This window comes from Tiliqua scincoides, chromosome 2 (assembly GCF_035046505.1).
Source record: "Tiliqua scincoides isolate rTilSci1 chromosome 2, rTilSci1.hap2, whole genome shotgun sequence".
NCBI classification, from domain to species: domain Eukaryota; kingdom Metazoa; phylum Chordata; class Lepidosauria; order Squamata; family Scincidae; genus Tiliqua; species Tiliqua scincoides.
Window position 1 is genome coordinate 102,965,948 of NC_089822.1, and position 13,290 is coordinate 102,979,237.

The 13,290-nt window shown below is 45.3% G+C and overlaps 1 protein-coding gene across 2 annotated transcripts in view; it reads left to right on the forward strand.

Annotated features, from left to right (window-relative positions):
- Positions 1 to 424: 424 nt before the first annotated feature.
- The window catches only part of ATN1 (atrophin 1), a 31,145-nt gene continuing 18,279 nt past the window's right edge, over positions 425 to 13,290 (forward strand). The window contains exons 1-3 of one of the 2 annotated variants that reach the window (XM_066615744.1): positions 425 to 689; positions 6,942 to 7,018; positions 10,673 to 10,848. In XM_066615744.1, the coding sequence (XP_066471841.1) occupies positions 10,771 to 10,848 (78 nt within the window). In that variant the 5' untranslated portion in view covers positions 425 to 689; positions 6,942 to 7,018; positions 10,673 to 10,770. The remainder of the gene's footprint in view (positions 690 to 6,941; positions 7,019 to 10,672; positions 10,849 to 13,290) is intronic. The other variant, XM_066615743.1, reaches the window with a different exon arrangement.

Below are 13,290 nucleotides of genomic sequence, written 5' to 3' on the forward strand. Positions count from 1 at the left end.
CCTGCTGCGTCCTGGCTGGGGCTGAACGTAACGTCAGCTCTTGGTGGAGGCGAAGGCCCAAAAGGGCCCCCCGCCTCTCCCTGTGCCCCCCCACCTTGGATCTTTTCCTCCCGCGATTCTTCCCTTGGTGCTTCCCTCTCCTACACAAATCCCCCCCCCCCCGCTATTCCTTTCCACGTTATATAACCTGCGCCTGGACGCCCCTGCCCTCCCCACTGGTTGTGCTTGCAAGGCGCAAAGAGTGCTCGGGCGAGCTGCGCAGGGTGCAATCGATGCGCTCCTGTGCGGAGGGGGGGCGGTGTTGTTGGCTAGAGAGAGAGCTGCGGGGGGGTGGAGGCAGCCGGGGAAAGGGGGGCTGCCTGTGCGTTCTGGGCTCTTCGGAAATGGGAGGTGGCTAAGGCGGCGGGCGGGCGCAGCTATGGGCGAGCGCACGGGCGGCGGCGGCGGCGCCTGAACCCGGGGGTGGGGTGGGGGGCGCCGCCGACAGACGCCACTCGGAGGTTGGAGGGGGGATTCATTTCTCCCGCCCCCCCCAGCTCTGAAGTCCCGGGGAGCAAGAGGGGGAAGAAGAGGAGGAAGGGGGGGAGGAGGGAAGGAGTTGCTGCTGCTGTTCCAGCTGGCTCTCCAATTCTCCCGTGCGCTCCTTCTCCTTCATCGCCCCCTTCATTCGACCTCCCTTCTGGAGCCCGGTAAGTGCCCCATCCCCACGGCTGCTTGGCACACGTTCCCCCCGTATGGATCATGTAGGCATGAACCCGGAGCGGAGGGGGAGAGGGAGGGATGGCCATCCATTCTCTGTGTAGGAAGATCGGGGAGGAGGAGGTGGGCGCGAAGAGGGAAAGTGTGTGTGTGTGTAGGGGGGGTGTCAGAAAGCAGGACAGATCGGCTTCATTAACTTGTGCCAGTGGGAATGTCTGCTCCCGTCTTCGGGAGATCAGCCCCCCCCCATACATAACATACACCTCTGCCCAGAAAATAAACGAAACGCCCCCCCAGCCGTGGTCCCCATGGAGCGCTTTGCAGAAGAGATATTCCCGAGTGCTTTAGAGAGCCCCAGATATAACCAACAGCTCCATCAAACAGAGGTACCCGTGGAGCCCTCTACCCCCAGATCCTTGGAGGTGTCTTATTCTGCACAGCCCATGGATCCCTCTACCCCCAGATCCATGGCAGAATCTCCCACCAGGGAACCTGTGCTGCCAGAGAACCTCAAAAAGAATATCTTGCCCCTCAAGTTTCATTCCACCTCTACACATCAAAGCTGCTCTCTGCTAGAAACCCCATTGGCTAGAAACCCCAGGACTCCATCAGTTTACTCCATCAGACCCTGTTCAACATGCTCCTGCACCTCCACAGGGCTAGAACCTTGCCATGCCAGAGTGTCTTTTCTTTCTAAGAATTTTTGTCTAGCCGCCCTGCTCATGGGGTGATGGTTCCAGATGGGGCAGGGAGAGTACCTGTTTTGAAGGACAGGCTCTAGTACCTCATGAGCCCTGTGGACTACAGAAGATTTGTAAAAACCTAAACATGAAATACAGATGTGTTTGTGTAAATGAATAGAAGAGAGACCACAGCATCATTCAGGACTGGGTATAGAGAATACTGTACATTTGTGTGCTGTTCTCAAAAGGTGGCTTCCTATGTAGGACTTGAATGAGAGAGCAGGATGACCTCTCAAGTCCCTCCTCTTAGAGGAAGGTTTCTTATTTCATAGACACCTCCCATAGGGCCCCAGTCCAGCAGAGCTGTGTAAAACTAAAGCTTCTGCTCCAGCCTGCTACATCCACCCCCTTTTTGCACCTATTGAGAGCCTTACAAAGCAGCTACCTTCTCAGCTCTGTGATCATACTTGGCATGTATGCAATGCTTTACAGCATGCATAGTACTTCATGGTTGTCTTCTAAGTAATCTGTACAACAACCCAGCAAAGTAGACCAGCTTGTCAAGGCCGAGCTAAGCCCACAACTGCCTCTGGAATTCTCGGCCTTGGGAATGTGGGCTTCCTGGCTCAGAGCCCACTTTCTTACCTACTACACTGCACAAGCAGAGAGCTGCATCCTGCAATGGACACAATGAATGCTACTGCTCCAGATTGACCCACTCATAGAACAGCTTGACAAAACCCCCAAAATGGGGCCTCTTGGTTCTTCCAGTCCACATAGCCCCAGAAAATAGTCATCCTTCCTCAGTCCCTTGAGCTCCTGACTAAGAACTATCTTGACAACACTAGCTAGGGGAGACAAATCAGTGTAGTATCTTGTCAGTTTATGTGCTTGTCTCTAATACCATTGTGTGTGTGTGAGAGAGAGAGAGGGAGACGTGCCAGTGAAATCAGTTGTATTCCTTTTGGAATCCTCCTTCTTGTTGCTTTCTTGTCCCCCCCCCCTGTAAAAACATCCACATCATGGCATCATACAGTGGAGGGAAAGCAAGGCATGAAACGGAGAGAGGGAAAATATCAGGAAAGCAGAGAATGGATAGAGACAGCTTGATATAGTTTGTTGTCTGAAGCAGAAAATCCAAATTGTGCCCCTCAGTGTTGGTAACAATATAATAATACAGTAAAAAAGTAATGATTTGCTGCCCTTGGATGGAAATCCCAAATTTGTTCCCTGAACTAGGTGTGTTTCTCCCCCCTTTAATAGTTAGGTCTACTCTGAGGGTGGAAAATTTTAATGGAAAGAGTATTTATATCTGTGCTGGGGGCGGGCAAACTGGAAAGGGGGAAGGAAAGGGAAGATTCAAATGAGTCAATCAATCAATGAGATTTTGGAAGGGACACTGGGGGGAAATACTGAATTAAGATGGTGTTATTGGGATGTCAAGATAAGGCTGAGATAAGGCTGATCAGTGGATTTTAAGTGCGCCTGATATGGAGGAGACATACCAGAACCAAGAAACATAATCCTATGCAAGTTCTCCTGCGCAAGCCTCATTGAAATGTGTGGGGGGGGGGCTACTCTTTTGCAGCTCGCATTCGTTTCAATGGGGCTCGTACATGAGAATCTGGATAATGTTCTGTGTTTAATACTGTGAGAAGGGAGGTTGTCTTTTTTATTTTCCATCTGAGGCATCAAAAAGCACCGGCCTAGAAAGCTACCCTTTTGACTGATTTCTTAAAAATCCCTAGCAATTCATAAAAATCACCTTCTCCAAATAGCCCAGTGTTGTACTTTATCTTTTTCTGTGGGTTGCCTCTTATAGTTCCTTCCAGTACCATTAGAAAAGTGGAGAGTCAGAGGAGCTAATAAGCTTGTTTGACATCATTGTTTGGACTTCCATTTTTAGATGTTTAAAATAATTATTGAGATCCACTGAGCATAAGGTAGGAAGCAATGGGCTTGAACTGCAGCAGCCCTGCACAATTTGCGACCATAAACTGAACAATATATGGTGATTCTTGAAAGCCTTGATAAGCTCTATTTTTGCTACCTGGCTTGGGTTATGAATATACGAAGGTGGTGGAGCACTTGTAAATTTGCATTCATAAACACCCAATGGGCTAGTTCAGGTGTTGGGGGTTCTGTGGACCATACCAGTGCTTCTTCTTGAACCAGGTTGCTACGATAGGTATATCCTGGAAAAGGGGGGTTGAACTTGTATATGTTGCCTACCTCTGATTGTAGAGATTCCCCTGCAGAATGTTGAATGCCATTGGGCCTGGCCATAATTCTATTGCCATTTCAGAAGCATATCACTCTAGTGGTTTCTTCTGCATTATAGCAGCCCTCTTTGCTTTTGGAAATACTGTTCCACAGAAGTTGACAGAAGAATTATAGCTTTCCTGAGTTTTACCTGGACAAAGAGGCACTTTTAAGAGTGGCAGTGCGATAGCTAAGGGGGTGCAAGGGATAGTAATTGCACCGGGCAACAAGCTTTAGGAGGGCAACAAGCTGAGCTTGACATGAGTGACCAAATTGTGAAAACCTTGGTAAGTAAGAATAATACCATCATGTTATATAAAATTGGAAAAGTAATACAGTGCAGAATGCAATGAAACAAAGCGCATTGGAATATCTGTATTCCATCAAAAGTTTTTGCCAATTAATTAGAAAATGAAGACAGAACTGCCTTATGGAACAAAAAGTGGATTTCCTAACTCAAACCTAACCTATGAGACTGATTGTTCTGAGAGCCAATGAGATGTTATTATGTTACAGCGTGGAACCGGTAAAGTGTTAATATGAGTCAGTTGTCATTTCTATGTATCATAATAAAGTTACCTCTGCTAATTGGGTAAAGAGGCACTTTTTCAAGTGGTGCTACTGTTTTATTTAGCAGGGGGAGAATAAGCAATCCTCTTCACCCCAGCACAGTGTTTCTAACCAATAAGGGGATCACTTCTTATTTATTTACTTAATAACGTTTGATTTCATCATGGAGGGGGGCTACAAAATCTTCTTTGAACCTTGGTAGCAGATGCCTTATTTATTTATTTATACAGGTATTTATATACCGCCTTTCTTTGGCCGTCAGATTTCTCCTCAGACTTTAATCCAAGGTGGTTTACATACGCAGGCTGCTCTAAGCCCCCCCCCCCCACAGGGATTTTTACAATTGAATGGTTCTAGTCTTTCATAGAACTCCTCCTTCCAGCTGGATTCCTTCCTTAGTTATGCCACTGGTTGTGGGGAGGCAGCAGAGCAAGTCGGTGGCAAGCTGCTGGGGAGAGGAGGTGGGTTTCCCCCTGATTTTCACTTTTTAAAAGCCTGGGCGTGACATCACTTCTGGTTGTGACATCACTTCCACAGCATCATTTTGAGCTCGGCGCAGGGCTACACAATCATCAGCTACGCCACTGAAGAGTGGTACTACTCTTATATTTAACTGAGGGAGGACAGCTCTCCCTGTTCACCCCAGCACACTGTCTTGCCTGGTGGCTGCTTGCTGGTGTTTCCTGTGCATCTTTTTTTTTTTTTTTTTTGATTGTGAGCCATTTGGGGGATGGAGAACCATTTATATTACTATGAAAACTGCTCTATAAACTTTTTTTCCTTGAAAAGCAGTATATACATGTTCTTTGTCTTCTTAATATACTGTGTAATATTATGATAATATATTAACAATAAGCTAACTTTGTTCATTTTCTTGAGACCATTGTTAGCAAATGCATTGCAACACTGTTGCAGGTCTGCTATTTACTTTTACCTTAATTTAATTTGTGATTGCAGCTTTCAGGCTGCACCTGAGAGAATACAGATCATATTCTGGCCTGAGATGATACATAGGTTCCCTAATTTTACCTCCAGTATTTAAGAGAACGAATGGAAGTATTTTCAGGGTGCAAGACAGTCTGAGCTGCCATAGCGTAGTAACTTAGGCCGCAATCCTATACACACTTCCTGGAACTAAACCTCCTGAACAACAGAACCCAGTGGGACTTACTTCTGAGTAGACATGTTTAAGTTTGTGTTGTAAGAGGGTGAACACTGAATCAGGAAGTCCCCCAGACCAAATCTCTCTTCTGCTGTGAATTCACTAGTTGGTCTTAGGCTGGCCACTCCTTTTCAGCCTCAGTGCTCTTCCCCACTAAATGGAGATAATATTTCACTTACAGAGTTGTGGCAAGAATTCTAAGATAATATACTGTTCTTTGTTCTAAAGGTTATTTGTCTGTGACATTGTCATTGTTAATGTTACGTTTTGTACTGACCCTGTTTCTTAAGATGCAGTCCTATACACTGTACACATTTATCTGGGAGTAAGTCCTAGACAACTCAGTGGCAATTACTTCTGCATAGATGTGCACAAGATTGTTGGGCATGTAAGAAAAAAATAAGTATTATTATTAAAGATTTTGAATAATTGAAAGTGCCAGGCAGATGTCATTATGACAGTCTACTCATGTCATATGCATGAGTCATATGCATGTCTCCCTGCATACGTCATATGCAGGGAGACATGCATAATGTCAGACATTATGCATGTCTACTCAGAAGTGAGTTGTATTCAATGGGACTTGCTCCCAAGAAATTGCGTATGAGATTGCAACCTTTGAGCCCAGTCCTATCCAACTTTCCAGCACTGATGCACCCACAGTGTAGCCCAGCTTAAGGGAACATATGTTCGTATACCTAGAGGAGGCCTCCATGACTGCCCCAGCACCACAGGATGCAGCACACACCCCATTGGTACAGCTGCAGCAGCACGGGAAAATTGGTTAGGCCCTTAGTTAACCTTCCCCTTTAAGACGCTAAAGCCTGTTGTGTCTTCTTGAAGGAAAAGGAAGTCCTATTCATGGCAATATTATTTATTAGTTACCTTTAACGTTTTTATTCTGCTTTATAGTCTGAATGGAATCCAACTCTGTGGAATTCTCAAGGCATTTTACAACCCTGTGGTTCCAACCTTGAGAATTCCTTAACGCATTTTACAAAGCAACATAAAAATGACAGCCGTTAACAGTCAGCTCATAAAACAATTGGGAAGAACCATGTCACACACTTAATGTATTAGACAGAACAATGTGGCAGTAAAATGTATTTACGTACACTGTACTTTACCTTTCTGACAGGGTGGCAGGTGTGGGTGTTATCTTGTCCTGTCTGTGCAATAACTCTGTGCTGTGGACTCAGAGATGGTGTGTGGTCCAGTGTCACCAGTGAGTTTCATTATAGAGTTGAGATTTGCACCCCAGCACATCCTGAACATACTGGAAAGGACTGTTTAAAAACCACCAATTGAAAACTTTAAAATAAAAAAAAAAGAAGGCAGGGAAATTTGGAATGGAACCTCTGCTGAAGAATCCTGAGTACCTGGGGAGGTTCATATAGGCTTACAGAAAAAAGCAGGAAGGGGCAGGGAGAGCTGACAGAGCAGAAGCATGTTTCACAAGACACGTGGGCAGGGTTTTTGGAGCGGAATCCCTTTCATTGCGTCTTGAACTTATGATTTGCCATAGTATACAGTACTTGAATGTTCATTTTAAAATTTCCTTCCAGAAACTGACCGATTATGGAGCCTGAGATTTGTGCCTTTGTGTCCATACAAATGTCAGAAAATCAGCCATGTGAACCAGGTGAATTATGGGACAGCTGTTCTTGCCACCTTTTCCGAATGACTATTTTCTTCCCCTCTGGGTCTCTTTCATTATGCTTTGCTAATATAATTCTGGATTTGAAGAGCATGGAGTTGAATGCAGGGAACCAGAGGCATGAAATTCGCTTGGTTCTATTTGTAACCTTTCTGCTTATTTAGCTTTCACACACATTTGCATGTGTTATTTAGGCCCAAATCCTAACCCAACTTTCCTGCCCTGGCATAGCTGTGCCATTGGGGCAAGTGCTGCATACTGCAGTTGGGTGGCAGTCACAGAGGCCTCCTCAAGGTAAGGGAATGTTTGTTCCCTTACCTTGGTGCTGCACTGCCCTTACTCCAGTGCTGGAAAGTTGGTTAGGACTGCACCCTTAGTCTTAGGTTGAACCTCAGTATCTGCGGAGGATCCTTTCTTGAACCTCAGAGGACCTCTGGACATGACCAGAAGTGCCTTTCATCACCCAGAGGTGTTCTGAGGTGTGGGGAGGCTGCAGGTGGTAGCCCCATACCTTAGAAGGTCTCCCAGAGGCTCCTAAGAGGCACTTCTAGTTTTTCGTCAAAACTTGGCCTCCCCGCACCTCAGAACACCTCCTGGACATGACCAGAAGAGACTTTTGGTTTTGTTTGGGAAGTTCAGTGAAGCCCTCTGAACGTAGGTTCACCCATGTTAAGTCAAATCAGCGAGTCCCAAACCTTCTGATCAGGAGGGCCAACCTGTATTTATGTTTTTCACTGGCAAAATAAATTTGCAGGTGAAATAAGACTATGACATTCATCCATTTTTGTCTTTCATCTGTGCTCTGGTCCCTAACCAGACAAAAGTGTAAGGTATGGCTGTAATCTTGGTCTCAGAAGCCCGGCAGCAGAGTTTGTTGCCCTCTGCTGCCTTTTGCATCTGAATAGGTGCCTTGCCCAGTCCTGTGAGCAAATACATCAGCCCAGCAGCTCATAGGATCTGACTGGAAGGTCTCATGGCCTGTTTGAAAAGGATGCAGTGGTAGGAGATTCCTACACTGGTGACGGCATTCTGCTATTATTAGTGTACAGCTAGCTGGGCAAGGTTAAACCATGTAGTTCTGGTTGGGGTGGAGTGGAGTGGAAAATGTGTTATATCTCCTGTTCTACTTTGTTTGGCATTTGAAGTTGGCAGAATCGGTGCTACCTTTGTCTTGTAGTAAGTTCAGGTGCAACTGGTTGAATACTGGAGTCTGCTTTGGTTTGGCCAAAGTGAATCAAGAAGATTAGGCTGTCAGGTTACTTCCTGCATGTTCCTCATCATAATTTGGAATGATATTTTCTTCCTCTATCAGGTTTGCAGTTCCTTCCAGTTTAGTAGCATCTAGTTATACAGCTCTGCATGAATTTGTGGAATATTATTTGTGAGTTTATGTGCAGGATATTTCCAAGTGTGAAGTCAGCAGCTGCAGATTGGCAGTCTGGCCTCTGGAGGGCCATTACATGGAGTTTCCACCCTTATTTGTTGTGGCACTTCATGTAGTTATGCTATAGTCACAATATATAGGGTTACATCTAGGGGCAGGTTCACACATGCATGCACGTTACTTGATGACTCACAACTGTACATGACTTCACTGCAAAGCAGTGTGTTTGAGGTTGTGGGAGACTATAGGAAGTCTCTGCTTGAGCTGTGTCAGATCACACATGTATGTTCGTACTGTATTATGATAGCCTCCCCGCCTGTAAGCACGTCCTTGAACCATTACAGTTCTGGTTAGAGGCTTGCTAGTGGGTTGCTAACATGTAGTCCCTGTATGGTACATGAAGTGGGGTGGTATGTTGTGCATAAGATCGTGCTCATGATATGGTTATTAGCCATTAGAGCAAAATGGAACCTCCGTATACTTCATACACTTCTGAATTCCAAGTACTGGAAACAGGCATCAGCTGAAGGCCATTGCCTTGACCCTCCACTGGTAATGTAAAGAAGGGATCTAGAAAGATGTGGTGAGTCACGATAGAGCCATGATTGTGATACAGGGAGGGTTTGACAGTAAAACAGAAACTTGAGGAAAGTGAACATTCTGGCTGTGTTTACTTGTTCTACCCATGTTAGGTTCAATTTATCCAACACGGAGTGCAATTTTATTTCACTGAAGTGCCATGTGCTGCTGGTAGGTGTTGCAAACATGCCGTAAAGCATGTTTGTGGCATTGTGCAAGTAGGTAGTGCTGGTGGGGCGGCCTGTGCCACCCCACCAATGCTACATCCAGATGGACAGGTACTGGTGAAGCTAAGCAGTGTGCCAAGCAGCAGAAGGGCATCAGGAGGTTGGAACAGAGGTGGGGGTTTTGGGGGTGTGGGTGGATTGGGGGCAGCTCAGGTCTGGCAGGGGGCAAAATTGACAGTCAGCCTTTCATTAAATCCTAACCCCTGTCCCGTGCATGCTGGTTTTATATGAAGCTGCTCAGATTTACACCAGTTATTTAGCAGGCACAGATTCAAGTAGCCCCATTGGGCAGGCTGGGGCATTACTCGCATAAGGGGAAAAATATCCCTTTACCCAGAGGAGACCTGCAGCCTTTTCCAAAGCTGTGGTGGATACAGCAGAGGCCGTGTGGCCCCACTGCACAAGCTCACCTTAGAATTGAGCTACCTGGATCCAATCCTGTCCAACTTTCCAGCTCTGATACAGTTGCAATGCAGCCTCTAGGTAAGGGAACAAATGTTCCTTGAGAATGCCTCTGTGACTGCATACAGGATGCAGCACACACCCCATTGGCTTAGCTGCATCAGCCTTGGAAAAGTTGGGTAGGATTGAGCTCATAGTCAGTTAACTTCTCATATTTCTCTTTTGCTAAATCATACTCTTGTGACTGTTGTCTGTTTTCTTAATGTTATTTAAATTTCTATCAATCTGTTTAAACAAAAAACCTTGAAAACAGAACATTTTTAAAAATAAAGGTGGAAATGCTATGGGAATCTGCAGAACTTGGAAAAAAAAGAAGGTAAAATCGGCATAGTTTTGCTTCACTTTCTGAGTCATGTGCATGAACTTTTTAGATACCAGTACAGATGGACCATGTGAACATCATATGTGTTTCTGCTGCAGGACAGGCACCTTCATGTTTGGTTAGGGATTCAAAATGTGCAAGGAGCACATCTCCTTATATACACATGTCATGGTTGTGAATTATCAAATTTTAGGGCAATTTTTTTTCTTTTGTTTGAGATGAAATCACCATTAGGTGAATCTGGAGGTATCATAGTTAACCCATTTCTGCCCAGCCCACAGGTGTACACATTTGATCCCTGTTTCGTATATTCAACCTTGGGCAGAAATGGCTTTAAAAGCAGGCAAGTTCAGGAACCAAAGTAGGCAGTCATTTTGTCATTATTTTGTTTTATTTTTTTGTATTTAGCTGATTTTATAGTTTCTTGCTGTGTTTATCCGTTTTGGAGAAGGTGGGGCATATATATCTTTCCGCAAAAATAAGTGTTCCTGTTGGCGATGTCCAGTGATGAACTTTATTATGCTCCAATGTGTTGAGTTTTAAATATATTCAAGAAATTGTATCCATTATGGAAAAGGGCTGAGGTTTAGTAGGAGAAAGCTTACTCTTACACCACTGCTTCCAAACACCTAATTTTTTTTCACTAACCAAATTCTTTGTTTTAGAATTTGCCAGAAAGTCATCGCATTCTTGGACAAAGCTCTCCTGAGGTCCCACCTCAGTCACCTAAGGAACAGCAGTGTGGGTGAAGGTATAAAAGTTCATGTTTTCATCCACCCGGACAAAAGAGAATGGGGACCCTACACCCAAAAGAATGAAGACTCGACAGAATAAGGACTCTGTAAGTGAAAGGAGAGAGAGGGGCTGAAGGCAAAGAACAGGGGATTGAGAAAGGAGACCTTGGTGTCAGGTCCTGACTCGAGCAAGGAAAGGGGCCAAGGAGTGGGATTGCAAGATATATGGTGGCTGTTGTGGGACAGTGAGTAAGAATAGAGTTTGATTGAGGGGGAAACTTTAGGAAAGACTTGAACAGCGTTTTTTAACCAGTGTTATGCATACCATTGTTGGTTCTTGAGGTGTTATCCAGTAGTACGTGCAGCTCGCCGCCCAGCAGCAAGACTGCGATGTGACACTACAAACAGTGGTAGGAGGCTCAGCTTGGTAGGTAGAATTCCAACGTGCTATTTTCATGCGCTTGAAAAAGGCTACACAATCATCCTGAGCCTCTTACCACTGCTTATAGCATCGTGTCTGGCCTCCTAACCTGGAAGTAACTAGCGATGATGTCATCTCCAGTAACTTCTGGTGATACTTAAGATAATTAGACAATGAGAGGTGGTACATTGCGGGAAAGAGGTTGAAAAACACTGACTTAGAGGATGTTGGAAATGCTTAGGGATTCAAAGACCAGGGGAATGATGGAATTGTGAGCCAGTCCTCATTGTTTCTGCTTGTGCTAGTCAAGTTCGACCAAAGAGAGTGGGGAGGAATTCCATATCTGGGCTGAGCAGCCACCCACAAAGTTTACATTGGGTGTGTGCAACATGAACTGGTTGTGAGCTCTTTGTACACTCCAGTTGGGAGGAAATGTTAAGGTGATCAACAGAGTAGTGAGGAAGAAACAAAGGGGAAATACTTTGGATGATTATTTACTTGATTAGTTGTCTGTCCCTCACTTGATAATTAAATTATCACATTTTAGGTAAAGTTGCATGTCACCAAGGCCTCAGGGTTGGTGCCTTTTGGGGATATAGAAGATGATGCTAATTACCAATTTAGTACACAAAAGCTGCCATGCATTGCAAGAAGGAAGCTAAGCTTTAACATTGTCCTTTCACATTCCCTATTAGGTAGCCCTCCCAAACCAAAATAGCCTCACAAGATAAGCAAGTATGCCCTTGCCAGCCTTTCGTGATTAAAATTGAGACCCTTTGGTTAATCAGTGGAAACTTTAGTACAGTGGCTTTCAAACTTTCTGCCTTCAAATAGCACTTTCTGCATTGTTTGTCTGCCCTTGTGCAGTGGCCCACCTCCCCAGCCCTGTGCTCCGGGGCAAAGAACCTTGATGGTGCCCCCCTGTGTGCAAATCTGCCCCCCCCAGCTCATGGAACTTTGTGCAACTCCAGGATTGGTCGGGGAAGCCTCTGAGGTTTCCCGATGCTTTAATTACCAATTGGTAATTGGTAAGCCTCAGAGAGGCTTCTGCGGGGTCTTAAAGGCGCGTGAGGCTCCACACCCAGGGCATTTGCCCCATCAGCTTAATGGGAGGCGTGCCACTACCCTTGTGCACTGGAGAAGGTTCTGGGACATGTTCTGGAACACACAGTTCACACATGGTATTGGCCGGGCCTGTTGGACCTTTCCATTCCCTCATAGCACATGCTAGAAGACACCCAGCATTTTCCTGCAGCTGAACATTGTGGGGGTTGATGGGAGTATTTGAGCTGTTTTTCAAGAAAGCTTGTCTACCCTTCCTGATGTTCTCACTGAGGAACTCCTAATATAGTTCCAGGTTACCTCATGATTTGCCAGAACCCAGTTTGAAAACAACTGCTTTAGTTGATTGATCTACTGATTTAAGCTGGTTAAAACTTGCAACCCCAGACAGAAATATGTTTTCTCATTATTTTAAGGCAGACCTGTACAATTTGGAACACTCCAAGACCAATGCCACCCTCCAGTCATTTACATTGACCTGGAAATGCTTGGCTAGCAGGCAGCAAAACTACAGATTATAGATCCTCTGGTGAGCTAATCACACATGGGGCCAGGGGCAGGGAAGTTGTGCTTGTATTCATTTTGATACATCACCAGATCTACCACTTAGATGCAGGGAAAGGAAAGTACAGGAGACAGATAACTTCCTCCCTCCAGCTTTGGAACTGTGAAATAATATGGAAAGGAAATGGTGGTTTGCAAGAAAGTAGAATATATTGCATTTGTTTGATAAAATTGGAACTATCTGTACATAATCCCATGCGCATGCACACACCCAAACTGTGACATTTAAAGTGATGGGTCGCTTAAACTTCTTGTCCTTGCAGACTACTTCAGTTTTACAGGTATGGGGGGGGGGAGATTAAATCAAGCTAGACGCCTGATTTCATTGTTGCATCTAGAAATTGCAACACAAGGTGTTGAATTTTTTTGGCAGCGCCATACATCAGAGCAGGGGTGCCCAAACCCCGGCCCTTGGGCCACTTGCAGCCCCTGAGGCCTCTCAATGGGGCCTCAGGGAACCCCCAGTCTCCAATGAGCTTCTGGCCCTCTGGAGATTTGTTGG